This window comes from Puma concolor, chromosome D2 (assembly GCF_028749965.1).
Source record: "Puma concolor isolate L17-30 chromosome D2, mPumCon1.1.hap2, whole genome shotgun sequence".
In the NCBI taxonomy this organism is placed as follows: domain Eukaryota; kingdom Metazoa; phylum Chordata; class Mammalia; order Carnivora; family Felidae; genus Puma; species Puma concolor.
Genome location: NC_141677.1, coordinates 88,561,807 through 88,588,647, shown reverse-complemented (window position 1 = coordinate 88,588,647; position 26,841 = coordinate 88,561,807). Strand labels below are relative to the sequence as shown.

General features: G+C 56.4%; 2 protein-coding genes across 5 annotated transcripts; one reads left to right on the top strand and one right to left on the bottom strand.

Moving 5' to 3' along the window:
* Positions 1-242: 242 nt before the first annotated feature.
* Positions 243-6,041, bottom strand: ZNF511 (zinc finger protein 511). The gene is made up of 6 exons (XM_086681263.1): positions 5,831-6,041; positions 5,496-5,569; positions 4,999-5,200; positions 4,685-4,809; positions 3,530-3,679; positions 243-2,732 (listed from the first exon to the last, which is right to left on the bottom strand). Exons 1-6 carry the CDS (start codon positions 5,981-5,983, stop codon positions 2,654-2,656), a joined length of 783 nt encoding a protein of 260 aa, XP_086537389.1. The 5' UTR covers positions 5,984-6,041; the 3' UTR covers positions 243-2,653.
* On the top strand, positions 5,957-26,208 carry TUBGCP2 (tubulin gamma complex component 2). Of its 4 annotated transcripts, XM_086681258.1 has the most exons (18): positions 5,957-6,125; positions 9,399-9,558; positions 11,519-11,647; positions 12,449-12,625; positions 13,757-13,916; positions 15,850-16,057; positions 16,321-16,520; positions 16,830-17,019; positions 18,479-18,624; positions 20,025-20,205; positions 20,818-20,998; positions 21,730-21,902; positions 22,192-22,320; positions 22,731-22,851; positions 23,208-23,351; positions 23,867-23,995; positions 24,661-24,824; positions 25,798-26,208. In XM_086681258.1, exons 2-18 carry the CDS (start codon positions 9,409-9,411, stop codon positions 25,931-25,933), a joined length of 2,718 nt encoding a protein of 905 aa, XP_086537384.1. In that variant the 5' UTR covers positions 5,957-6,125; positions 9,399-9,408; the 3' UTR covers positions 25,934-26,208. The 4 variants fall into 4 exon arrangements, with proteins under 4 accessions (XP_086537384.1, XP_086537385.1, XP_086537386.1 ...); XM_086681259.1 differs by lacking the exon at positions 5,957-6,125 and having other exon boundaries at positions 9,421-9,558; positions 11,550-11,647; XM_086681260.1 differs by lacking the exon at positions 5,957-6,125 and having other exon boundaries at positions 9,421-9,558; positions 11,529-11,647.
* Positions 26,209-26,841: the final 633 nt, after the last annotated feature.

Here is a 26,841-nt window from a genome sequence, read left to right as displayed (position 1 = left end):
CGAGATCATGACCTGAGCCAAAGTCGGAGGCTCAACCGACTGAGCCACCCAGGCGCCCCTAAAGGAAGTATTTTTAACCCCACCACAAGCATGCTAGGTGTGGTGGGAGTCTCAAAATACCTCTTCCAGGTGACTGTGGTTCCATTCCGCAACTAGTTAATACGAAGTTTTTTCCTCCATGAGTGTTGTCTTTTGACAGATGCTTTTTCTGCACATATTGAAATGATATGATTTTCCCTTCAGGCTGTTAACATGGTGTATTACAGTAACAGATTCTCCAGTGTTGAGACAAGTGTGAACTCCTAGAATAAACCCGTGGAGGGGGGAGCTTTTGACACATTAAATTAAAAAAAAATCATAGAGATAATAAATGATAGACTGACCACATAACCGTAAAGAACTTACGTACAGCAAAATACCGTAACATGAAGTCCACAGCAAATCAGGAGAAACATGTAAGGTGATCTGCTTGGGGAGAGGTGGCAGGGTGATGTCCTGTCCTCTGGAAGCCTGGCCTGCTTTGCAGTGCTGCAGGAAGCCTCTGGGGCACCCCCCCCCCATCTGCCTGCCCACTGCCCACCTGCCCGCCCACCTGCTGTGGTCTAACTGGACCACTTCATGGAGAGGCTGCCTCATCATCTCTCCAGGGTCGGTGCTGCTCCCTCCCACTCGCCAGGGGGCTCAGTGCACTTCCCCTGTAAGCACTCACTATGCCCGCCCAAGGGCCTGATCTCGGTTCTTTCAGAGTCCAGAAAGAAAGCTGTTTGCCTCATGCTCCTTCCGAGCAGCCGGGGACAAGGTTTGGGTGGGTGTGAGCTTCTCACCAGTTGCTGTGCTTGCGGGAGTGTGAGGGGCTGCCCTCGGGACAGGATGACCCGGAGCTCTGGTCTTTTGAGGCTGGTCCTGTCCACACCTGCCTTGGCTTCCTTTTCCTCCTTTTTACTTTACTTGTCGAAGGGGGCGAGTGCGTGTGCACGGTTAGGGTCATTGTGCCCCTGGCTCCTGGTTTCAGCAGCCATCTACCCAGGGTCAGCCTGGTTTCATCTCAGCCCCAAACAGTCCTCCCTCCCAGATCATTCTGAAGCAGACCCCAGACATCATGTCATTTCCTTCACAAATATTTCGGGAAGTACCTTCTAAAGACTACTTAGGAAAACAGCCGCAGCATGACCACCACAGAATAGCGCTGGTGCCTGTCGAGTGTCCAGCAGCGTCCAGGTTTCCCGGATTGCCTCGCGATTTCTTTGTTTTACTTACTTGTAAGACTTTTAATTTTTATACTTAAATCTCTATACCCAATGTGGGACTTGAACTCACAACCAGGGATCAAGAGTCGTAGGCTCTTCTGCCTGAGCCAGCCGGGTACGTGTTTGTTCTTTCAAACAGCTTTATGGAGACACACTCACACACCATACGGTTCACCCATCTGAAGTGTAGGATTCAACGCTTTTCAGCAGATTCACAGATGTGTGCAGCCTTCACCACAGGGAACTTCAGAGCATTTCCATCATCTCAGAAAAAAACCCTGTATTTTCTGGCTATTCCCCCATTTCCGCATAATCCCCAGCCCTAAGAACCAGTAACCTCCTTTCTCTGTACATGTCCGCACACTGGGCGTTTCTCGAAATGGAATAGAAATGGAATCATAGAATACAGGCCGTGTGTGTGTGTGTGTGTGTGTGTGTGTGTGTCCTTTGTTCACTCAGCATGATGCTTTCAAGGTTCGTCCATGTTGTAGTAAGTGTTAGTGGTTCATTCCCTTTTCTGGCCAGTGTTTCATTTTATGAATACACCACGTTTTGCTTACGCGTTCCTCACTTGAGGGACATGTGAGTTGTTTCCATCTTTTGGCCATTGTGAATGATGCTGCTGCAGGCATTTGGTGCACAAGTTTTTGGGGGGACGTGTATTTCCATCTCTTACGCGTATACCACTTTCTTCTGCGTGTGGATGTCCGGTTATCTCAGTACCACTTGTTGAAAAGACTACTCTTTCCCCACCAGTTGAGCACAAGTATGTGGGTTAATTTCCAGATTCTCAATTCACGGGGAGGCCGGCCCTGGCCGCAGGGTTCTCCCAGAGCCCGACACCCCACCTGCGGTGCAGGAGCCCCTCGGCTTCTCACCCCACCATCAGCTCTGAGCTGATGGCCGCTGGGGAAGGCAGCCCTGGGACCTCTTGCTGAGCCAGGAGCGTCAGCGACTCTGGTGCTACATCCTCACCCCCCAGAGGCTCTGTGGCTTTGTAAATCTTTCCAAAAACCGAGCCCTGCAAACAGATTCCCCACGGAGAGCTGCTGCCCATTTCCCTACGCAGCTCGACCACAGAGAAGTCACGGCTGGAGACCGTTATGGCAAATATCTACGTATTTATACGGCACGTCCTCAGGACGGCCCTGCACAGGGAGGTGGCATGGCGGGCCATTTCATTCACCAGAGCATGTGTCGGGAATCCGTGGGTCTGTCACTGCTTCTGCTGTCACACAGTTGTTCAGCAACACGGAGCTGGGCTGAGATGGAGGGTGGCAAAGGCCTGAGTCTGAGGGCGGCCGCACCAGAATGCGAGAGAAAGTGCAACACTGACGCCCCATCCTGCGAAAGGCCACCGCTCGCTCAGAGTCAGCTCAGAGTTCTGTGGCTCTCCGTCCACGTTGTCACTGGTGTCCCTTTTTTTTCTTGGTGCTTTTAAATCCTCGTGATGCACCTTGACCGAAACAGATGGTAGAAGGTATTCTGAAAGAGAAGAGTCGTCTCCGTATTAAACCATTTTTTTTCCCAACAAAAACCCAACTCATAAAATAGCGTCGTGAGTTTATTCTGGCGAGCTCCTTCTCTTCCACTTTGAGGAACATTCAGGACAGGGCTGTCCCTTCCCAAGATGCCCTGGGCCCCGGGGTCAGCTCCCTTCCTACACCTGGCCATCCACCTCAGACCCGCTTCTACCAACACACTCTCGCCTGGGAGACTCAGCCAAAAGGGCCGCTCCTGACACGGGTTCCAGGCCCAGGCCTCCTGTGACCCACCACCTGGAAGGAACCCTGACTGCCACGGCATCCGGGACCCACTTGCAGGCCAAAGGCTGGGCGGCTACGCGAGGGCAGCTGGGGGTAAGAGTCTACCTTCTTATCGGTTTGCACTTGTTGGCAATTTCTTTCCTACTGTCCTGTGTCCTTCCCAGAATTAGACTCGAAAACAAGTTTAGCCCAATAAGAACACAATTAGCAATAGAAAAACAGATCAGTAGATGGTAACTTCGGCAACGACAGCCAACGTTCCTTCCATCCCAGTTTAGGCCACGATGCAAGGGGGGCGATGGTGCCTTCCCTTCCTGTGCCTCAGGGCCCAAAACAGGGCGTGCACAAGACACAAAGTGACTCGAGAGAAACAGGACCGGTCGGGCTCTCAACTCCTGCTGAAGCCAACACTCCAACTCCCTTCTCTCAGGGAGACTACTGCCCAGGGCCCAGCCCAGCATTCTCCTCACAAAGCACACACTCACAACCTGCCTCAGAAGGATGCCAGGCACTGACCTGTGGCTGGAGGTCCGCCGCTCGCCCACAGGCTCTGGGAGGGAGGCCGCGTGTTCAGAGCAGACTTCCATGGCATCCCCTCCTGATTGCTCCCCGTCATCCCTCGGAGCTTCTGCGGACGCTCGTACAGCGGCCCCGGGTGTGGCTGGGCTGTGGAGACAGGGTGAGTGGTGGCTCCTGTGGCCCTGTCTTCCCCCCCAAGACTGACCACAAAAACACTACTTTTCTTGCAAAAGAACGTTTTTTAACTGTTTTGGCAAAGCGTACTTTCCAGACTATCGGGACAAGCACAAGGGTTACAACAAAACCTTAAGTGAATGATCACATGACAGATGCCACGTTTGCAAATTTAGTGACAGTTACACCTCATGTTTTGAAAAAAGTATTTTTGTGGTGCCACGTGGTAAATGCCTCCCAAGGGTGCCCACTGTCTTTCCACAACCACGAGAAGTTTGCTAATGTTAACCTTGCTATCGAGTCTCATCCCCAATCCCTACTCAATCCAGCATTGTAGGACTCCTTTCCTTGAAATGGTCCCTCCGAGAGGAGAGAGTCATCTTACACTCAGAACCTCGTGACTCTCCTGTGTTGCAGTGGGCTCTCAGACTCACAGTACTTTAAGAGCAAAGACCTGCTGAGGACTACTAGCCTGGTAACACTTCGACACGATTCCCAGGATGTTCTGACGGACTCTGCCAAAGGAACCAGTTGCAAAAGGCAAAGAGATACAAGTTTAAGAATGACTCCTGATGCATTTCCCCAGGCTGTTCTGAGCAGTGGTGTGTAACAAAATGGCTTTATTGTCCAAGTCACCAACCAGACGAAGAGTTGGAGGGGCTGCATGAGGGGAGGGCCTCTCAGCCTGGGGCAGATTCCCAGAGGACGAGGTCAGCAAAGCAAGTGGGGCTGCAGCCCCCAGGAGGAGATACAGGTAGAGCAAAGAATCAGGTGACATTCCTAGGTGCCCCAGGGCAGACACCAAGATGAGATCCCAGTCGTTCCCAACAGGGCCAGCAAAACCATCCCCTACTGGTTTCACTCCTCCTGCCTGAGAACTCCCCACCCAACAGCACCCTTAAAGTCTACACACTCAAAACGCTTTTCTAAATTCAGGGGCCACATCCTGAAGCTTGGCACGTGCACCACCTCGCGTACCCTCTGCTTTTCTTTGGCTTATCAAATCGGAAGTCCGCAGGGTAGAGGTGACATCTCACCAGGTGATCTTTCCTGTCTTTGCTGGTCTTGAACTTCTCTGCACAGCCTTCCACCAGGCACTGATACTGAAACAGAAACAGCATCACCTCCATCCTGACCCACAGAGTCCCCCCACACCTTGCCCCTGACCTCCAGCTGGGAGCAGTGTGCTGACCACCCCCCCCCCCCCAGCTAGGCAAACAGCTTGGGGACAAACCCCTCCTCCGCCCGAGATGACTGCACTTGGCCCCAAGGAACATGGACACATCACCCACCATGTCCTGCCTTTCGGACAGGATCTGAAACAGTGAGTCATGCCACTCCAGGATGTGGACGTCCAGCAGGTGCACTGAGGGGAAGGCCCGTCTGCAGAAGGAGCAGACGTTTCTGTGCAGAGTGTGGTAGTGGTGCTCATAGTCCTCCAGGCTGTCAAACACCTGGCAGCAGCCTGCCACCTGACAGGTAAACTCAGGCACCCTGGCAAAGGAAACCACCTTGTGGGAATGCCGTCCTGCTAATGACAGAGGACCTTATCCTTCCAACTGACACCTTTCCTTTAAGCAGCCTGATAAACGGCAAAGCTCTGATGTTTCTTTGGCAATCCCAAATTCTAGTTTATTAAGAACTAAATTTTCACAGACCAGCGAGGAGGGAGTGAAGCCAGAACAGAGGAGCATGGACGGTGGTCTGGCAGAGGGTAGGGTGGCGGATCACCCAGGAGCGAGCGGGCTGGATCCAGGGAGGGGGCAGCGCTGGGCCCAGAGGCGAGTACCTGGGCCTCTCCGGCGCCTCTGTCACCTGTGTGAGCACGTCCTGAAGGTAGAGGTGTCGCAGCACGTCCCCATCCTGCAGGAAACGCACATCATGGGCGGGGCCGGTCTGCCAGCCCCGCCCCTGTCCGCTCCGCCCCCATCCGCACGCCCCATCCACAAGCCCCCCGGCCCGTATCTGCCGCCTCGCCCGAAGCCCAATCCGCGAGCGTCGGCTCCGTCCCCGCCCGACGGTCCCGCCCCCAACCGCGAGCGTCGGCCCCGCCCACGGCCCCCCGCCCTGCCCGCCGGCCCCGCCCCCGCTGACAACCGCCCTCTCCCTCCTGGGCTCACAGACCTCGAAGAACTCGTGCTCCCGCGGGAAGCGTACCCGGCGCGCCGCGAAGCGGAAGGGCGGGGCTCCGGCCGCGGGGTCCCGCTCCACCGGCAGCGGCTCGGCCGCCCCGGGTCCCCCCGCCAGGCGGGAGTGCAGCGCGGGCGGCAGCTGCATCGCCCTGCGCGCTGGAGGCACCACAGCCTGCCGGCCACCGTCCGCGAGCCGGCCGGGGCGGGGCCGGAAGTGACCTCGCGCCACTTCCGCTGCCGCCGCGGGTTTCGCTGTGAGCTTAGGCGGACCGGCGCCCGGACGCGCGGTGAGTCCGGCCGCGGGCTTTGGGGCCTGAGCCTTGCGGGGGGGAGGCGGCGGGGCTCAGTCTCCCTTCCCCGCGCTCCGCCGCCGGCCGTGCGCCGACCGCTCAGGGGCGCACGGCCAGCGGGCGTCTCGCCCCTGGACCCCGCGCTCGGGTACGGAGCTGGCCTGTGAGCTGCCCCACCGACGGTTCACGTCCCAAACTCTAACCGTGCGGCTTCCCTGCTGTGGAGACTCCCACTCCTCCTCCGCCCTCATTACCCTCACCCTTGTCCACGCCGCGTTTGCCTCCCACCTGAAGGGCTGGCGCGGCCTCTGGGTCGTGCTGGTCTCCAGACCAGTAACTAAACTGGAGCCAGAGTGGTCTTTGCAAAATTCACGTCCTACGGCAATGCTTCCTTGTTTAAAGCCCTTCGGTGGCTTCCCGTTACCTTAGTCCAGCGGCTCTCTCGTAGCCTGTCAGGCCTTGCGCGTTCTGCCTGCCTTTCTAGTGTCCTCCCTCCCATCAGCTCCTGAGGTGCGCAGGACTCTGTGCCCGGTGCTCAGTGCTCGCCGGTGAAGAAAGCAGAGGACGCCTCTGCCCAGCCGCGGACACGGCTGCCTACCTGGTGAAAGTTACCTAGTTAAAACAGCGATGGGTGATCCAAGGGACGCAAGGACGCTTGAGACTTACTGTGGGGGGGTGGGCGGGGTGGCCATGGCCGGACTCCCCTCCTCCCCCAGGTACTTCGGCGTTGATAGGACACCCATGCGTGCAATATAGTCAGGAAGGGGGGTACTGTTTCTTTAAAAAATTAGAAGATAATTTTAGAGCTGCCATTTAAAGAGCATAATAAAACTCTTGGCTCCTTCATCCTGGAAGTAAAGGCTTGTGGCCCCATCCCCAGTCCGTTTCACAGCTAAGAAGAGCCCTGGACAGATTCATCGCTTATGCTTTATTTTTCTGTCTCTGAAAAAGCATCAGGGCTCTTGACCTTTTTTTCACAAATTTTGTTTTACAAGCCCATTTGTGCAATTCGTTTTTTTTTTTTAATTTTAATTTTTTAACATTTATTTATTTTTGAGACAGAGAGAGAGACAGAGTATGAATGGGGGAGGGTCAGAGAGAGAGGGAGACACAGAATCTGAAACAGCCTCCAGGCTCTGAGCTGTCAGCACAGAGCCCGACGTGGGGCTCGAACTCACTGGCCGCGAGATCATGACCTGAGTCGAAGTCGGACGCTCAACCAACTGAGCCATTCAGGCGCCCCGCAATTAGTTTTGAACTCTCAACGAAGACTGTTTTCCTGAAATGTTCACTGGGGGGGGGGGGGGGGGGGGGGGGAGGGGTGTTCGTGTGTGCCTAACTCATGGGTGAGGGAATGTGGAGGAGGCTTCTGGTAGCTCGCACTCAATGCCACGAGGAGGGAAGTTCTGTTCCGCCACAGAAGTCTGTGTCTGTGACGACTGAGAGAAGGACTCCGGAGCATCAGGAAGACGGAGTGGGCTGTCGTGAGCCCCTCCGAGTTGTTTCCAGCGGGGACGCTGCTAGCGTTTTTGGTGGGACGTTTCTGTTGACGTTTAGGCGCGCTGGTCTCTTGCCCACTACACACCAAGAGCACCCTTCTAGGCACTGTGACAATCAGAAGCGTCCCTTACGCGTTTCCAGAGGGCCTCTAAGGAGAGCTGCTGCCTGCGGGTGAGAGCCACCATTCTTGCAAGAATTGTTCCAAATCCCCACAGAGGACCAGCTTCCTTGGAGTATTAACACTTGTAGTGGGAGGATGTCTGCACTTGTATTTTTGCCACAAATGTAAGGTTTGGTGAGGGTAGCTTTAAAGTTTATTTCTGAGACAATGCAAGAGACAGAGTGCATTGCAGAGGGGCAGAGAGAGAGGGAGACACAGAATCCGAAGCGGGCTCCAGGCCCCGAGCTGTCAGCACAGAGCCCGACGGGGGGGCTCGAACCCACAAACCACGAGATCATGACCCGAGCCGAAGTCAGACGCTCAACCGACTGAGCCACTCAGGCGCCCCATGTGAGGATAGTTTTAGAATAAATGTTCACGTTGGGGCGCCTCGGGGGCTCGGTCGGTTAAGCGTCCTACTTTTCAGCTCAGGTCATGATCTCACGGTTCATGGGTTTGAGAGCCACTGTGCTGACAGCTCGGAGCCTGGAGCTGCTTCGGATTCTGTGTCTCCCTCTCTCTCTGCCCCTCCCCTGCTCGCTCGCTCTCTCTCAAAATAAATAAATATTAAAATAAATTAAAATAAATACACATTCACTTCGATGATCTTTCTTCTGAAGCCCTGTCTCCACCTACTTGTATCTGGGGGACAGGTGTTTTCTTTCCATGGTAAACGCAGTGCCCTTGCCCTCTAGCATGACCTTGCAGTCCATCCATCATAAGACATCTAGTCTAGCCATTGTAGGACAACCCACATTCCTTAGGAACCCTTATAGAATGTAGAATGTGTGTAAAACCGATTGCCCTGAGATTCAAAGAGGCCTCAGTGGGAGACTTCTGTGTTGTCTTTTCTGTCTTGCTTGTGGTTTGCAGTGCCTCGTTCAGGCTCTTCCATGATCACTAAGGTAACTGATGGTGACTCAGATCCAGTTTTCCTTTGGTAAAACCAGCCATTTCTCCAGTAATGTTTCCTCATGGTCGGCCCTATGTAGTAACGGAATTTGTTCCTGCTTGCCTAGTAACAATACCATGGGAACTTATCCGTATGGGCCCTTTGGTGTTTTATAAGGATGATTTTATTTGATCTCCGCACTACCTCTATGGGTAGGATTTACTACTCACCCCTTGGCAGAAGAAGCCTAGAGAGATCAGGCTCCTTGCCGAGGACCTTACAGCCCAGAATTGGCCAAGTCAGGGTTCAGACTGCCTGGGACTCCGCAGCCCATGCCCTGCTGTGCCTCATGCCCATAACTGGTTATTGTGAACTTCTCCTGATTTTAAAAGTGTGTGCTAGTGACTTACGCACCAGCTGACGCTTAACCGTTCTGCTTTTATGTTTGAAGATTCCTGACTCTGGCCAGTTTTCGATGTTTAGCATGAGTTGATGATATTTGTACGTGCGGAACTTGTTTTCTGTCGCACAAGATTAGAGTCTCACTTGCCCAGTTGCAAATTAATATTCATTAGTTAATTAGCATATGGGTTGTGTGCTATGTCTACTGCTCGTTTACCTCAGGCCTCGTCTTCACTAGAGCTGTTAGCACAGTTTTGTTTTTTGTAGACGGCTTTCCTCTTAGCTTTAGGAGAACATATTGTTGATGTTGTTTCAGAGCCAAAACTATGAGTGAGTTTCGGATTCACCACGACGTCAATGAGCTGCTCAGCTTGCTGCGTGTCCACGGAGGGGATGGTGCTGAGGTCTATATCGACCTGCTGCAGAAGAATAGGACCCCATATGTCACTACCACTGTATCTGCACACAGCGCCAAGGTGGGCCCCGTCCTGGTGCTGCACTGTGTGCACTGAACAAGGTGGGCCCTGTCCTGGTGCAGCGCTGTGCACTGGACAAGGTGGGCCCCGTCCTGTTGCTGCACTGTGTACACTGGGTAAGGTGAGCCCTGTCCTGGTACAGTGCTGTGTACTAGGTAAGGTGGGCCCTGTCCTGGAACAGTGCTATGCACTGGACAAGATGGGCCCCGTCCTGGTGCAGTGCTGTGCACTGGACAAGATGGGCCCTGTCCCTGGTACAGTTTGTGCACAAAGTTCATAAGCTTCCTGACTGAGCAGCCACAGCATTACCAGTGCAGATGGCAGACAATACTTGTCAAAGGCTTTTCTTGGACCAAGAATTCTGCTCAACTCCATGCTTCTGATGCTTCCTCATAATGGCCCTTGTTACTCACTCTGTTGTACAAATGAATAAATGGTGGCTCAGGGAGACTGCTGGGCTGTCACCCTGACCTCAGAACCCAGGTTCTGAGTCCCCTGAGGAAGGAGACTCAGATATTCCTCTGGATGGAAAGGAAGCTTCTGTATCAACTGCATTGCAATCCCTCTAAAGCAGGTTTTTCTGTTTTTATTCAAATAGCATATAATTCAAAATTACGGATCTTCAGTACGAGATAATTTTGAAATTTGTTTTTAGAAACACTCTGTAAAGCTCGTATTATTTAAATAGCTTGATAATGGGGTGCCTGGGTGGCTCAGTCGGTGACGCGTCCGACTTCGGCTCAGGTCATGATCTTGCGGTCCGTGAGTTCAAGCCCTGCGTCGGGCTCTGTGCTGACAGCTCAGAGCCTGGAGCCTGTTTTGGATTCTGTCTCCCTCTTTCTCACCCTCCCCCGTTCATGCTCTGTCTCTTGCTGTCTTAAAAATAAATACACATTAAAAAAAAATTTTTTTTAATAAATAGTTTAATAATGGCACAATGATAATTAGAAAAATTCACTGAACAGACAGACTGGGAACACAGAAGTGATCTTAATTTATTATAAGGGGAGCACCATAAATCAGTGAGTGAACATAACCCCTGAGCCTATCCCTGGTTCCAGAGGGAATAGAGTTAAATGCGTAAACTTAAAAAACATTTTTTTGTAATGTTTATTCACTTTTAAGAGAGAGAACACGAGCTGTGGAGGGGCAGAGAGCCCAACACAGGGCTCGAACCCATGAACTGTGAGATCATGACCTGAGCTGAAGTTGGATGCTTAACCTACTGAGACACCCAGGCGCCCCAATGCATATATATTTTTTAATGTTTATTTATTTTTGAGAGCGAGAGAAAGACAAAGTATGAGCAGGGGAGGGGCAAAGAGAGGGAGACAGGCTCCAGGCTCTGAGCTGTCAGCGCAGAGCCTGACACGGGGCTCAAACCCCCGGACTAAGAGACCATGACCCAAGCTGAAGTTGGACACTTAACCGACTGAGCCCCCCCAGGAGCCCCTAGAGTTAAATGTGTAAAGTGAATGCATAAACTGGTAGAAAGATCTAAACGGTCATTTCCTGATCTCAGGCTGAGGAAGCACACAGGAGGGAAATTGTGGGAGATCATGGGTAGGTTTAATGAGATGTTTTGTTGAGTTTAAGTTTTATTTCGGGGGTGTATGATTATTTAACCTACCTAATTTCACTGTCTTGGTTTTCGTGTTTAATTTTCTGGAAGATTTAAAAAAACTTTTTAACATTTTTTTAACTTATTTTTGAGACAGAGAGAGGCAGAGCATGAGCAGGGGAGGGGCAGAGAGAGAGGGGGAGACACAGAATCCAAAGCAGGCTCCAGGCTCCGAGCTGTCGGCACAGAGCCCGACGCGGGGCTCGAACTCACGGACTGCGAGATCATGACCTGAGCCGAAGTCGGATGCTTAACCGGCTGAGCCACCCGGGCGCCCCTGGAAGATTTTTAACAGTTGTTTATTATTGTCACTAAATCTTTCATGTTTATGCTTTTGAGGTTAAAATAGCAGAATTTTCTCGTACTCCAGAAGACTTTCTAAAGAAATATGATGAACTGAAATCTAAAAACACAAGGAACCTTGACCCACTGGTGTACCTGTTATCGAAACTCACGGAAGACAGAGAGGTAATGGCTGTGGACTCATCGAGAGTGTGATGCGTGCTCCTGACGGAACTTGTGTGTGGAGCTGCTCTGATTAACCTGTTCTACGCACGTGGGTTGGCTCAGTTGCGATAACACATCGTGAGTCTGCTGTCGGACGGCACGTTTCTGCTCGCCTGCAGCACCCAACACGGGGCTCCTTCCCTGCTTTGTGCTACCAGCACTCTGACGCACCGCAGGGGTGTGTCGGTGGTGCATCAGGAGGAACAGTAGCTCATGTTGGCGGTGCCCCCGGGAAGTTTGACCGCGGTTACCCCTGTGGTTGGAGGGTTTTGTATCTCGTAGTCTCACGCAGGGGTTTTGTCTGTTTTGAATGGGCATGTTACTTGTGACCCTAAGAAAAACACCTAGCGTCACGTCAAGGCCGGAGATGCTGTTGCACCCGAGGGCGTCTGGGGATGTGCTTGGGCCTCTCACTCACAGGCCCAGGGTCTGGAGAAGGTTGTGGTGCCACACCAGGCATGTTTGACCGTCACACAGAGGGAAGAGCTCTTGCCACGTGCGGGACGGGAGACTGGCCGAGTGTAGAGAAAAGGCTGAGTTGGGAACAGGGTTTGGGAGTTGGCTGTCAAGCATCCGCGGGATTATCTTCCTCTCTGTCTGAGGATGTGACACCTCACGGCAGAAAACACGGAGAGACTGCGGCCCACAGACTCGGGAGTTGCCGCTGCCCTCCGTGGGTGGCTGGGGTCAGGAGGGAAGGAGGGGGCCTGGCCGTGCCCAGCAGAGCACAGGCGTGTAATGTAGGGTCTCGTGTGTTTTCAGACCCTGCAGTACTTACAACAGAACGCCAAAGAGAGAGCCGAGCTCGCGGCCAGCGCTGCAGGCAGCAGCACCAGTGGCTTCAGCGGCCCCGCCACGGCCTCCAAAATCTCCATGCAGGAGCTGGAAGAGCTGAGGAAGCAGCTCGGCAGCGTGGCCACAGGCTCCACGCTCCAGCAGGTACTGCACCCGCCGTCCACGGGCCACGCCTGCTGGAGCAGGTGTGGCGATGGGTGTGTGCGAGCTAGAGAGGAACGTGGACGTGGAGGGGTTGCGGCTCGCTCCCGATGGGGACCTAGCTGCGTAGGGACGGCAGTTCTGACGCACGCTGCAGGTCAGAAACCCGAGGCCCTGCGTCACCCGCGCCGGCTCGCCTGTTCTGGGCTCGCGTGTCCGAGGCACTCGTGTGGGTCTTGCCCTGTATACTGTGAGTCTCCGTTTCCATCCATTAGGTTTTCACAGTTTGTTTCTTAAGGTTGTATTTTGTAGATAATTTCATCCACGTCGTGTTCTATCTTCTCTGCTTACTGTTTTTCCTTGCTCTTGATTTCGTGTCCTGCCCTGGTCACTTGAGGGACAGCTGTCTTCTCAGGCTATAACTTCTGTGGCTCTCAAGCTCCCTCAGAGCTGCGTCCCCACGAGGGTTGAGCAGAGCACGTGCCTGTTGAGCACCATGGCTCTGACACATGACAGCCAGTGCTGGTGGGCGTGTCCTATCAGCACCTCCCATGTCCCCTCACTGCCACCCTGTGTGATCGACGAGAAAATGGTCTTCACCTGCTTCTCTCCCTGGCCACCTTTGAGCTGGCTCTGCTGACAGCCGGGCCACCTCGGCCTGCCCTGGTCAGCTTCTGGTGGCTGGTTCCGCAGGAGGACTGCTGCTCCGGGCATGTCGGGGGTCGGCCTTTCCCTGGGTGGATCTCTCCTCTACGCCCGCGCTTCTCCAGCTGGCTGTTGCGGGGGGGGGGGGGGGGGTGGCCTGGTTTCCTTGACCCATCCGTGACCCATCAGGTCGTGACTAGACCTGGTGTCTCCGGGAAAAGTGACGGGGTCCGTGTGAGTTGTCCCCAGAAAGGTGCAGCCTGTTGCTGGTGTTGCCGGTTTACCTGTGGGTTCTGCAGACTGGGACCCTGACAAGAGGCTGGGTTCCCGTCTCGTCCCCAGCTCCTCACACTGTGACGGGCGTGGAGACAGTCATCCCGCTTCCTCATTTGCGTTGAGCAGGCGATCTCTCCAGTGCCGTATGTGTTAGCGTTAAGCGTTCATACTAAAAGTATATATTTTTTTGTTTTTTGAAAACACCCTCGGCAGTCTCTGGAACTGACAAGAAAGTTGCTTCGAGATAAGCAGAACAAAAAAAACTCAGGCCAGCGCCTCCCCGTCTTTCCACCGTGGGTATACGACAGACCCACCCTCCTTGGGGACTTCCTGCCTGGCTCAGGCGTCAACACGGACATGGCTGTGCCTATAGGTATGTGGTACGTCTGTTTCTTACATCTGGCATGTGTGAGCGGCGTGCGGCACCGTTCTTCCTGTGCTTTTGTGCTCAGGAGGGCCGAGCTCTTGTGTCCTCCCTGTGTCTGCCCTCCCCCGCCCCCCCCGCCCTCCTCTTCCAAGTGGTCCCATGGTTTGCTCCTGGGTCTTTTCTGATTGTTTCCCTCTCCACAGTGACCTTTTAGTTTGAAGGAATCATGCCCCTGTTGTGATCTCAGGTCTCTGTCCCTAGGATGTCTCCCTGAATTTTGGCTCATGGGGCCAATTGTCTGCCGTTTGTGTCTACCGCGGGGCTCCTGACCTTCCCTCTGGTGTCCCCACTCCTCTCGTGGCGACCGGTGTCACTGTCAGGCCCTGGAGCTGGGGGTGGCCCCTGTGTTCATTTCCTTCCCGCTGCCCCAGCCTGGTCCCGGGCCCAGCCTTCACCAACCCTTCTTGCTCACACACTGTCCTGCCCTCACTAGCTTGGGCCTCTACCTCCCCAGAGTTTTCTGTGCTGAAGGAATGTTCTGAATATGTGTATCCAAAATGTATGGTGCCATCAGCTGAATGGAGCTCATGGGCATTGAAATGCAGCTAGTGTGGCTGAGGAACAGGTGTTTTGCTTTCTTTACTTGGCCCAGGTGGCTGGTGGCACGGAGCCTCGTGTTCTGTCCCTCCTCCCTGGGGTGCTCTCCACAGTCCCAGAGCTAGCGGGTTTGAGCGGCAGGGCTGTGCCCCACGTCGCCTCTGCAGCGACTCCCCAAACCCTGGCGAGCCACAGAGACCTTGCTGGATCGTTCTCCTGGCCGCGGTTCGCGGTGCAGTGTCCCCTTCGGAGCAGTCCCTTCCTATCTCGCCTGCCTCTCAGCAGCACGGCTTGCGGTGCTGTCTCCCACACGTGGGCAGGGTGCTGGAGGGGCAGGGTGGCATCTGCCCCCTGAGGCCAAGGTCCCCTCCCTCGGGACCAGCTGACCTGGCGCTGTACCCCTTAACCCCACTGAGAGCGTGCGCCGGGGCTCTAAGTGGGGTGACGCTCAGGTTTCAAGTGAGCGGCAGCCGAGGCTGGTGGCCGTTCCCGGAAGACAGCCCTGCTCACGAGGAACGGGAGCTGTGGGTGATCTTGTCGTGACGGGGTCGTGGAGAGGAGCCAGAGCTCAGAGTGCGCCTCCGCGTGCCGGGTGACCCGGGCCACAGACGGCGGCTGCCTGCTCGGAGCCCGTGTCCTGCGTGTGTGGTGCAGCACCACCCTGAGCCTCCAGGCCCCGGTTTGGGGCACTGTGGGGCCGACACAGGCACGCGTGGGGCCGGCTGTGCGAGGGTGGGGGGCGGCTTCGTGGAGACACCTTTCTGCCGCTGCTGCCTCTGGCTGCCCGCGCACGGCGGTCTCTCCCGGCAGGTGTTGCTGGGGGGAGCAGTGGGGGTCGTGTCAGGGCCCGTGAGCCGAGACAGGCAGGGGGCTGCCTGGGTCAGGAGGTGTTTGGCGGGCGGCCCTGGGGATGGCTCGCGACTGTCCTTCAGTCCGCGGCGTGGTTGTGAGGGGACCGCCTCATACTGCGCGTACCCGGTTTTAAAGTCTTTGAGGAAAATCTTTTTGTCGCGCCGCAACCCAGACTTGCTGGCCGTGACCAGTGCTGTGAGAACAGCTTACGGCAGAAGCGCTCCTTAATTCCTAACCACATCCTTTTAAGGCCAGGCGTTTATCTGAGTGGGAGTTTTTCTCCGCCGGGGGCTTTAAGGCTGTGGCGCACCGCTCCGGGGCCAGTCAGGTTCCCGTCAGCCTGGTTCTCGTGCCCGTGAGCGCTGGAGGGCGTAGCACCGGGGAGCCGGGGGGGGGGGGGGGGTGCCGAGGAGATTCCTCGGGAGCGAGGTCTGTGGGAGCGGGGACCCTGGACGCGAGGCCACGGCCCAGCGGTGTCCGCGGCCCACAGGCACGCTGCCCCTGACCGCCCAGGAGTCGGCTGTGGTGGAGGACCTGCTCTACGTGCTGGTGGGTGTGGACGGCAGGTATATCACCGCCCAGCCTCTCACCGGGAGGCAGAGCCGCACCTTCCTCGTGGACCCCAACCTCGACCTGTCCATCCGGGAGCTGGTGAACAGGGTCCTCCCGGTGGCTGCCAGTTACTCCACGGTGACCAGGTGGGCGCCCACCTTCCCAGGTGCTCCCGATCCCTGCAGCTCAGTCCTCGTGCCCCCAAAACAAAACCCCAAGAGCGCGCTTGTCTTGTCGTGACCGGGTTTCACTCCTGGCACGGTCCCGAAGGGCCTGGGGACAAGTGCAGGGGGCTGGTGTCTACGGGTTCCCTTCAAGGGTAAGAGCTTGAGTGGGGAGGGGACCCAGAGCTTGTGACATCTGATCTGAAAACTCAGCCTCACCTGCTCAGGTGCCCTCTCCCTCCTAGGTTCATTGAAGAGAAGTCTTCCTTCGAATACGGGCAGGTGAACCACGCCCTGGCGGCCGCCATGAGGGCCCTGGTGAAGGAGTACTTGATCCTGGTCACACAGCTGGAGCAGCTGCAGAGGCAGGGCCTCCTGTCCCTGCAGAAGCTCTGGTTCTACATCCAGCCAGCCATGCGCACCCTGGACATCCTGGCCTCCCTGGGTACGTGCCTGCCCTCCCGCCCCCGGGGACGTGCCGGCCCTCCCGCGGGAGCATCGGCAGGACCGGCGTGTTGTGCGGCCAGAGCTCACGGGGCGTCAGGTGTTAGTCTGTGGCAGGAAAACTCTGGAAGCTCTTCCTGATAGGCTTTAGTTAGCGATCAGAGCGTTACGGTTTGAGTGTGTCCCGCGAGAGCGGCACCTGTCCCCGGGAGACCGGAGATGAACTGAGGCCCTGGCCTCTCGTGACATGGCCTCAAGTGCCAAGGGCACCCCCTTCGCCGCACTGAGCGCCACCTCCATGTCCTTGCAGCCACCTCGGTGGATAAAGGCGAGTGTGTTGGGGGGTCAACCCTGAGCCTTCTCCATGACCGGAGCTTCAACTACACGGGGGACAGCCAGGCCCAGGAGCTGTGTCTGTACCTCACCAAGGCTGCCAGCGTGCCCTACTTCGAGATCCTGGAGAAGTGGATCTATAGAGGGATAATCAACGACCCGTACAGGTAGGGCTCGCGGGGCCTGAGGAGAACACCGGTGAGGTACGCGAGGGGCAGACGCCCGCACGAGCCCCGGGAGGCTTTATCTTGTCGAGCGGAGGGCGTCGGAGTCGCCTGGAGCGGCGGCTCCTGGCCTGAGCTTCCTTCCTTCCCGGGGGTGAGACTTGAGCGTTCCTTCTCCACATCACGCGTTTAAATACGTAAACGGAGCTTGGGTAGCTCACGAAGGAGTCTATTGTGTTGAGGTAGATTTCTTAAACTACTTTAAAAATAAGTTTGTGGCTGGGGTAGTGTTTCTCTGCTAATGGTGCAGATAACAGTCTGAGGGGAGGGCCTTACAAGGAACACGATTTTATATTTTATTTTATTTTATTTTATTTTATTTTATTTTATTTTATTTTATTTTATTTTATTTTATTTTATTTTATTTTATTTTATTTTATCTTATTTTATTTTTATTTTATTTTTGTTATGCTTTTTAACGTTTATTTATGTTTGAGACAGAGAGAGACAGAGCATGAACAGGGGAGGGGCAGAGAGAGAGGGAGACACAGAATCTGAAATGGGCTCCAGGCTCTGAGCTGTCAGCACAGAGCCTGATGTGGGGCTCGAACTCACAGACCGTGAGATCATGACCTGAGCCGAAGTCGGACGCTTAACCGACTGAGCTACCCAGGCGCCCCAGGAACACGATTTTAAATTTTTTTTTTTTTCAACGTTTATTTATTTTTTGGGACAGAGAGAGACAGAGCATGAACGGGGGAGGGGCAGAGAGAGAGGGAGACACAGAATCGGAAACAGGCTCCAGGCTCCGAGCCATCAGCCCAGAGCCTGACGCGGGGCTCGAACTCACGGACCGTGAGATCGTGACCTGGCTGAAGTCGGACGCTTAACCGACTGCGCCACCCAGGTGCCCCAGGAACACGATTTTAAAATTGTGCCTCACGCAGGGCGCCTGAGGGACTCGTCGGTTGGGCGTCCGACTCTTGGTTTTGGCTCAGGTCATGATCCCAGGGTTTGTGAGTTCGAGCCCCGCATCAGGCTGACAGCACAGAGCCTGCTTGAGATTCTCTCTCACCCTCTCTCTTTATTCCTCCCCTGCTCGCACTCTCCCTGTCTCTCTGTCTCTCGCATAAAATAAAGTTTTAAGTAAACTTGAAAAAACAAGTTTTAAAATCCTGCCTTGCGAGAGTGGTATCTGAAGAAGGTGTGCTGGGGTCGCGCCCCTGCTGTTGGGGTCGTGCGTTGTCCGTGTCTGTGATGGAGGGAAGTGCCGAGTTCCCCTGGGAGGGGTGGAGGTAGAGGTCCCCCTGTGGCCCCGTGGCCCCGGGTCTTCTCCGAGCCCCCGGTTGAAACAGCTGCCCCCGGGGGTGTGGGTGGGTTCACCGTTGCTGACAGCCGGGGACCGACGGGGGCGGGGGGGCTCTGGTGGGCCAGACCCCGAGAGCGTCTGCTGTGCCTGCAGCGAGTTCATGGTGGAAGAGCACGAGCTGCGCAAGGAGAAGATCCAGGAGGATTACAACGACAAGTACTGGGACCAGAGGTACACCGTCGTGCAGCACCAGATCCCCTCCTTCCTGCAGAAGATGGCAGGCAAGGTCCTCAGCACGGGTGAGCCTTGCGGCCCCGGTGTGCCTCTGCCTGTGGCCTTGCCGTCACGGCCCTGTACCCGGTGGTGCCTTCCCTGCCTGGCGACCGTCCCGTCCGACTCCTGTGGCTCTGGGTGCCGTTGCTTTGTGCCCTGACCCTGGGGGTTTGTCTCAGAGACGCCTTTTCTTTGCCACTTCGCTTCTAGAATTCTGTTATCACTGACAGGAAAGTTGCTTCCCTGCTCCCAGCTGACCCCAGACGCGGGGCTTTTCCACACCGGCGTCCCGCTCTCCTGTTCTCTGTGGACACAAGCTGGACGTCCTGTAAATTAGCCCTCATCCCATCCACCCGGGGTTTGTGGCGGGCTCCTTGGTTTGAGGCTCAGTCCTTTGGGGCGGCACACACATCAGCGAGTACTGGGTCGTGTCTGAGTGGCTGCAAATGGGAGGCTCCCATGGCCCCCTCCTCTGGTGCGACCCTTTGCGAGGACGGCTCACAGAACTCAGGGAAACGCTTTACTCTCTAAATTACCAGTGTGTTATAACGGATACAAGCGAACAGCCAGGTGAAGGGTCCCGTGGGGTGAGGTCTGGGCAGGTCCCGAGCACAGGGGCTCCTGTGCCTGTGGATTTGGGGTGCACCATCCCCGTGTGGATGTGTACCCCTCCCTGGAAACTCTTCAGACACCTTGGTTTAGGAATTTTATGGAGGTCCCATTATGCAGGCATGATTGATGAAATGATTGACCGTTGGTGATTTATTCAGCCTTTCCCGATCCTGACCTCAGTGGGCGGTGATGATGGGGTTGGGTCCCTGGCCACCAGCCCTCACCCTGAAGCCGTCTAGGGAAGCTGCCGAGAGTCCCTCGCTGGCCTGAACTCAGGTGTGGTCAGAAGGGGCTTCACGAGTAACAAAATCCCAAGAGTTTTAGGAGTTCAGCGCCAGCAACCAGGGACAGAGACCAAAGATCTGTTTCTCACTGGGTTGGTCTCATACCATGACAGGAAAACAGCCAAGGATGCAGGCCTCACTGGGCCAGTGATGCTCCTGTCACCATCACATGGACCGACGTACCTGACACGCTGCTGGCCGGGAACTCGGCACTTTGGTTCTGGGAGCTGTGCTGTCTAGGACAGGGTCGGAAGACGGTTTAGAATCTCCTTCTCTGAAATATTTTTGAAATTATTTCTGTGTTCTTAGAAGATCTGGAGAGTCCAGCCTGTTCTAGCACTTAGCGCTTCTGTGCTCCGTGGGTGTCAGTTGGTTGTGTTTCTCTGCCACGTATAGAGGGTTGTAGGCTGTTCTCAACCTCTCTTTCCGGTTCTCTAGCTACTGTTTGGGTTACAGCATCCGAGGTTCAGGTCTGTGGTTTATTGTACTTATGGTGAAAATTTTAATTTGCTTTCTCCCTGTCTTTTCAGGAAAATATCTGAATGTAGTCCGAGAGTGTGGCCACGATGTCACCTGCCCAGTGGCCAAGGAGATCATCTACACTCTGAAGGAGCGGGCATATGTTGAGCAAATCGAGAAGGCTTTCAACTATGCCAGCAAGGTCCTGCTGGCCTTCCTGATGGAAGAGAAGGAGCTTGTGGCGCACCTGAGGTGTGCCGTCTGTCCTTGGCCTCCTAGCTCAGCATGCGTAACCATCGAGGGTGTCTGACCAAGGCCACGAATTAACTTTTAGTGGCTCTGTCCTATTTATGTAAAAACCAGCACACTGCCAGGTTGTCCTGCCTGAGAAGACAGCCTGAGAACCTTGCACATTTGTGACCCTGCCACTGTGGTCCTAACTCCCCGAGGCCCAGCAGGGCAGTGTCTGCCTGTGTCACCTTGTCTGCAGTGACACAGCCTCCCAGTCTTGCCCCCGGCCCCACCAGCCCCTTCCAGGCAGCGTAGCCGGGCACTGAGTTCTTTGCCCCTGCCTAAGAGCTGTTTGTTGCCATTTGTTTGAAGCTGACTGCTGGTCTCCCCTTTCTAACATGTTTCCTGGTGTGGGGCGCTGGCAGGCCGTGTGCTTGACATGTCCTTCCTGGGCCGTGTGGCCCCTCCTGGCTTCCCCCTGTCCCCCCGCCGCCCCCATCATCAAAACCGCTGGTTCTGGTGGGAGCCCTTTGCAAGCACGCAGCTCTTCCTCGTCAGACGCCTGCCTCTCTCCGAGTCCGGGCCGCTGTGCGCGTCGGCCAGTCTTCCCGATGACCTTGCGTCCACCTGCAGGTCCATCAAGCGCTACTTCCTGATGGACCAGGGGGACTTCTTCGTGCACTTCATGGACCTCACCGAGGAGGAGCTGAAAAAGCCGGTGGACGACATCACTCCCACCCGCCTGGAGGCGCTGCTGGAGCTGGCCCTGCGCATGAGCACTGCCAACACGGACCCTTTCAAGGACGATCTCAAGGTGGGCTGGGGGTGAGGGGGCGGGGGGGAGCACCTTTCAGGCCGCTCCCCGTGTCCCGAGAGCTGGAGCAGCTGCCTGAGAAAGACATTTGAGGTAAAGACACGGGAGGAACCAACTCTTGACAGTGATACCCGCAGCCCGCGTGTGCGCACGTGGGTGTTTTATGGTACATGCAGCACAGTGACGTTTCCTTGTCTCTAGCTTTCTTTGTTACGAGGACGCACTGTGTATGGCGTACGACACGCAAAGCGTGCGTCCATCAGCTGTCCCGGAAAGGCTTCCGGTCGGCAGTAGGCTATCGGTAGTCGGGGGTAGGGGAAGTCAGAAGTTGCGCGTGGATTTTCAGCTGAACGGCGGGTTGGCGCCCTGACCCCCGACGTTGTTTAAGGGTCAGCTGTACTGTGTTTTCAGACCCACGTACGTTCTCTTTCAGCCTGAGCCTGGCACCTGCGGTAAAGTTGTAAATCTGGAGGGATTTAGGCCTTTCTGACTTCATAGCTTTTCATTTATATCGTCAGGTATATCTTAAGTGATCTCTCTGTACGTTTGTTTTCCTACTTTGGTGGAGGAAAGACGCCTCCTTTTTGAGTGGGGGTCTCTTGGCAGGCGCTTGTTTTGCAAGCTGGGCTCGGAGACGGAGTCCACCGCAGGGACTTGCTTCTCCGGCCTGTGCTGCAGCTGGATTGGTGCCGTGGTCAGGACTCGACGCCATTCTCTTGGTCTTTCCCAAGATCGATCTGATGCCTCATGACCTCATCACCCAGCTCCTGCGGGTTCTGGCCATCGAGACCAAGCAGGAGAAGGCGATGGTCCATGCCGACCCCACCGAGCTCACGCTGAGTGGCCTCGAGGCCTTCTCTTTCGACTACGTCGTCAAGTGGCCCCTGTCGCTGATTATCAATAGGTGAGTGTTGGTCCTTCCTGACCCTTCCAGCACTAGCGTCTCTGGACCTTACAGCAGGTCTGCCAGGAGGAAGGGACTGGATCCGCCCGGCACCTGCCTTGTTCTGCAGGACGTCCAAGGCGCCTCCACACCCATTTGCGTCCAGGGTGGGCTGCCTGGCGCCTGGTGGCCGGAGCGCAGAACCGCTTCGGTGCCGCCGAAGCCCAGGCCGCCATCTGCCGCGAGCCTCATGAGCTCTGGTGCCGCCCAGAAGCCTACCTACGCGCCTGTCTCCTCCCGCTCCCTGCAGGAAAGCCCTGACCCGCTACCAGATGCTCTTCAGGCACATGTTCTACTGCAAGCACGTAGAGCGGCAACTCTGCAACGTCTGGATCGGCAACAAGGCCGCCAAGCAGTGCTCCCTGCACTCCGCTAAGTGGTGCGTCTCGTCTGCGCGCACGCGCTCCCCTCTTGCAAAAAGGCAATTTGTCGCACACCTTTGTAGCTTATAGACCCGTGACACGTTTCACGTTGCGGAGCAGGGCCACTGCCGACCGCGGTGGTCACTGGCTCTGTCCCTCAGCCGTCTGTGCAGACGTGGGGGGTCGGGCCCATTAGCGTGAGCCCTTCGAGGTTTGGGGGCGTGTGCTTCCTCCTGCTGGCTCACATGCAGCTGCTCACTGTCGGCCAGGGGTGCCCCACACGCTGGTGGTGTTCGTGTCCGCGTGTGGGCCCCTGTGGAGGGGCATGAGCCCGGAGCAGACGCCCTGACGACAAGGCGGGTGGCCCCCACATGCTGTAGATGCGCCGACTCCCTGTCATCTGCGCTGAAACCGTGTGCTCGCTCAGGTTTGCCGGCGCCTTCACTCTGCGGCAGCGGATGCTCAACTTTGTTCAGAACATTCAGTACTACATGATGTTTGAAGTCATGGAGCCGACCTGGCACGTCCTCGAGAAGAACCTGAAGTCTGTGAGTCGTAGCTTGGCGTGTCGGAACGTTGAGGAGGCTCCAGCGGGTTCTTGAGGAGGGAGCGTTAGCAGGTCAGGGGTCGGGGGTGAGAGCAGCGCCGGCCGCAGGCTGATGGGGAGGAAGCGAAGCCCTCCGCACACACAAGAGGCTTCCCTACGAGCACGGTGAGGGTGTGCGTGTGCGTGTGCGAGAGCAGGCGTGTTGGGGGTGATGTTGTCCCTCAGAGGGCACAGGGTCATCTGAAAAATGGCGACAGACCAGAAACGTGCAAAGCTGCAGCTGAAGCCAGGCCCGCGGAGTCCGTCTGCTTGCGAAGTCGTTCCCAGGGTGAAGGCCGGGTCCTTCTCTCCGCACAGGCGTCCAACATCGATGACGTGCTGGGCCACCACACGAGCTTCCTGGACAACTGTCTGAAGGACTGCATGCTGACCAACCCGGAGCTACTCAAGGTGTTCTCCAGGCTCATGTCCGTGTGCGTCATGTTCACCAACTGCATGCAGGTGCGGCCACCCCACAGCCCACTCGCCTCCTGCCATCTGTCTGCAGGGGTGCTGCTCTGAGTCCCCTTCCGCCGGTGTGGGCCTCTGTTCTGGGCCTTTTTCTGGACACCTGCTGTTCTCTTTGTCCGACTTGAGTTACTTGATTCAGTTACAAGCAGCTGCCCCGAAGTATTGGCACAGAATATAAGTGTTGGAAGGCAGAGGGGGTGAGGTGGGGGTTCACTGGGGCTTCAGGGCCTAGGGGGTCTGAGTCGGTGGGGCCAGTGGAGAGCGTGCGAGGTGTTGGCCAACCTCCAGAGGACAGGAGCCTGGGAACTGGTTCCTTAGACCTCTCGCGGTCACATGGGGCTCCATCGGGGGAGAAACGTTCTTCAGTCAGTCAGTGGACCAGCCCTTGGGCAGGCGCCCGTAAGGTCACATGGGCACAGCAGACACCGCCTGGCTGTGCGGAGGCACACCCTTCACTTGGGCCAGGTGGGTTGACGCTAACAGGAGTGTTTCTTTCTGACCCCAAGAGATTTACGCAGAGCATGAAGTTGGACGGTGAGCTGGGCCGCCTGATGTTGGAGCATGGCACGATGCTGGGGCCGCCCACGGAGGCCGAGCGGGCAGAGGAGCGCACCCGCAAGGAGCTCGCCAGGAAGGTGTGCTTCGTCCGGCACCGCTGGGCCTGCAGCTTAGCAGGCGCGCCTGCTGCCGCCCTTCACTCTTCTTTTGGTTAAAAAAGTTTGCTTTGAATTAGATATTAAATATGAGTCCCAGAGAATCTTCTCGCTCGACTTGTCCAAACCTCAGCCCCACTGTGCTTGAGGGCAAGGCCACGGTTCCCCCAAGGGGAGGAACGCCCAGATGTGGGCGCCCCTTGGAGGGCCTGGCACACAGCAGGCGTGGGGCTGTGGGCCCTGCCGTCCTTATGGTCAGAGCCCAGCCTTAACTAGAGGGGCCTCCTTGGAGAGGATGTCGGGGCATAGGCCCTGCAGCACCAGCCCAGGCCCCTGCTCCCGGGCCCCTGGGTCCGTTCCCTCCAGTGAGAGGGAGCCAGGAGAGAATGCTGCATTAGCTCGAAAACCTGAGTTGCAGAAAAAACACCCCAGGCGGGTGGGAGCAAAGCAGGGTGCCAGCTGCCCAGACTGTGTCTCTGTCCTGTGGTCTCAGGAAGCTTTATGTTGTCCTCTTTCACCTTTTATCACGCAAAAACTTGCCCAGATCCTTTCTTCTATTAGATCTAAAGGGACGGGGAAGCTGAGCTGGTGAGAGCAGTGCCGAGGCCGGGCTGGGGGCGCTCACGGTGCCCAAACTTGTCTTCTAGTACCTGGCTGAGCACGTGGACGCCCCGCAGCTGGCCTCCAGCTTCGAGGCCACCATCAACAAGTTTGATAAGAATTTCTCAGCACATCTGCTTGACCTTCTGGCCCGACTGAGCCTCTACAGCACCAGTGACTGTGAGCACAGCATGGCCAGCGTCATCTCCAGGTGGGTGCGTCATCTCCAGGCGGCTTCCCGCGCGGCCACGGGCGCCCTCCTGTCCCTGCCTGATGGGACTCCCGGGTTTCCCTCGCCGGCTCCCCCTTCACCATTGCCACACAGCCTTGGGCCACCTCAGGAAGGTGTCACTGAGGCAGGGTCTGCTCGGGTGTGAGGGTGTCTGTCCTTAGCCTCCTATGCGTCACCCCCTGAAGTCACAGACGGGTGTGCGTAGCGATTTGTGTTCACTAGTGTGTGTGCGCCAGCGTGTGTCGGGCTGCCCCGTCAGTGCCCCCATAGCCCTAGGCTATGCACGGCAGCCGCGTCAGCCCCCACCCCCTGCCCCCATTTTCATATGAGCAGCCAGGGGGTGGCCACGGGAGGGAGGATGGGACCGGGGATGCCATTTCTGCTGTGGGCTGTGAGCGCACAGTGAGGGTCGTGGCGGCACGTACTAAACCCGCCCCGTTTGGGCTCCTGGGGCTGTCTGTGCCTTGTCACTCTCGGGTGGTGGGGGGTGCGGGGGTGTGGTGGCACATTCCTGGTGACTCTGGGAGGGGCCCCGTGGGGAGAGGGACCAGCAGGCCGCTCAGCCAGTTTGTGGTTCTGGGGCTGTCAGGTTCCCACTGCCCGTGAATCCTGGACACACAGCTCTTCCGAGGGGAGGCAGTGGCTCAGCTTCTTTCCAGGAGATTGAGGGGGTGTCCCTGCCTGGGAAGGTGTCCTGTGTTGGGCATCGGATATCCTAAGGACAGGGCCTGGGACGCTTGTTGTTGTTTAATTTTCATGTGTGTTTGAGTTCTGGTGTCAGTATTGCTTGAAAAAGCGGAGGCCGGATGGAGCCTGAGGCCCTCGTGTGGGTGCGTGTCCCTTGCACCTGGTGCAGAGACCACCCTTCCCCCTTTGTGGGGCGGACGGGCTGCCCCGGGGAGGGCGCCTCTGCACCTGGGGGTGCAGGAGCCCAGCCCCTCTCCTCCCACAGACTTGACTTCAATGGCTTCTACACGGAGCGCCTGGAGCGTCTGTCTGCAGAGAGGAGCCAGAAGGCAGCGCCCCAAGTGCCCGTCCCACGGGGCCCCCCGGCATCTGCGCCCAGGGTTGCCGTCACCGCCCAGTGAGGCCAGCAGGTGTTGCAGAAGAATGAGTTCAGAAGCCATTACGTGAATGAATATTGCTGAACCACATGTGTTCGTGTGTGTCGTTACCGTTTAAATACAAAATCCGAGGGGCGTCTTGCCAAGCTGCCATCATTGCTCAGGGCGCTAGGTTCCCTTCACAGCAGCCACCCGCACCGGGCCGGGTGCCTCCATAGGTGTGTTTGTGTGAGTTCTTCTATTGAATAGGGTGAGTTTTTAAAAATGTTTTTGTTCTCAAATAAAGACAAAGTGAAGGACGCTTGGGTGGCTCGGTCCGTTAAGTACCTGACTTTGGCTCAGGTCGTGATCTCACCATTGGTGAGTTTGAGTCCCACATCAGGTGGGGACGTGTCCCAGCTCTGGGTGAGCTCGTGTCCCACTCCGGGTGAGGATGCGCCCTCTTCTCTCTCCCTCCCTCCCTCCCTCTCTCTGCCCCTCCTGGGATTCTCTCTTTTTCTCTCTTTCTCTGTCTCTGCCCCTCGCTCACTTGGGCACCTTCTTTGTCTCAAAAAAAGAAAAAAAGGTGAAAACACGCAGCATTTGAGCAACTTCAGGATGATTATCAAGGTCTCACAGGGGACGAAATCCAAGCCTGGTGTCCAGCTGTGCACACCTGGTGTCGCAGCAATCAGCAAGGCTGGGGTCCGGGCACCAGGGGGCAGCACGGCCCTTGTCCTGCCGCCGGACTGGGCAGGAGGGTGGGGGAGTCCTGAGGAGCACCCGCTGAAGTGCAGAGTGGAACCCATAGGGCGGGTTCAGCCCTGGGTGGCACAGCTGTGACCCCCCCACCCCACTGCTCCCCACTCCAGCCATGCTGCCCACCCGCCAAACGTCCTGTGTTGCTGTCCAGACTCGGCTCTGCCTGCCTGCTGCAGGGGGTCTTGGGGGGC

Coding starts and splice junctions, on each gene's coding strand:
- ZNF511 (XM_086681263.1), bottom strand. CDS start 5,983: ATGCAGCTGCCGCCCGCGCTGCACTCCCGCCTGGCGGGGGGACCCGGG. Junction 5,201..5,495: donor GAGGCGCCGGAGAGGCCCAG/GTACTCGCCTCT, acceptor TTCCTTTGCCAG/GGTGCCTGAGTTTACCTGTC. Junction 3,680..4,684: donor AAGCCAAAGAAAAGCAGAGG/GTACGCGAGGTG, acceptor CTGTCTCCACAG/CCCAGCCACACCCGGGGCCG.
- TUBGCP2 (XM_086681258.1), top strand. CDS start 9,409: ATGAGTGAGTTTCGGATTCACCACGACGTCAATGAGCTGCTCAGCTTG. Junction 13,917..15,849: donor GGACATGGCTGTGCCTATAG/GTATGTGGTACG, acceptor CGCGGCCCACAG/GCACGCTGCCCCTGACCGCC. Junction 22,852..23,207: donor TCGAGAAGAACCTGAAGTCT/GTGAGTCGTAGC, acceptor CTCTCCGCACAG/GCGTCCAACATCGATGACGT.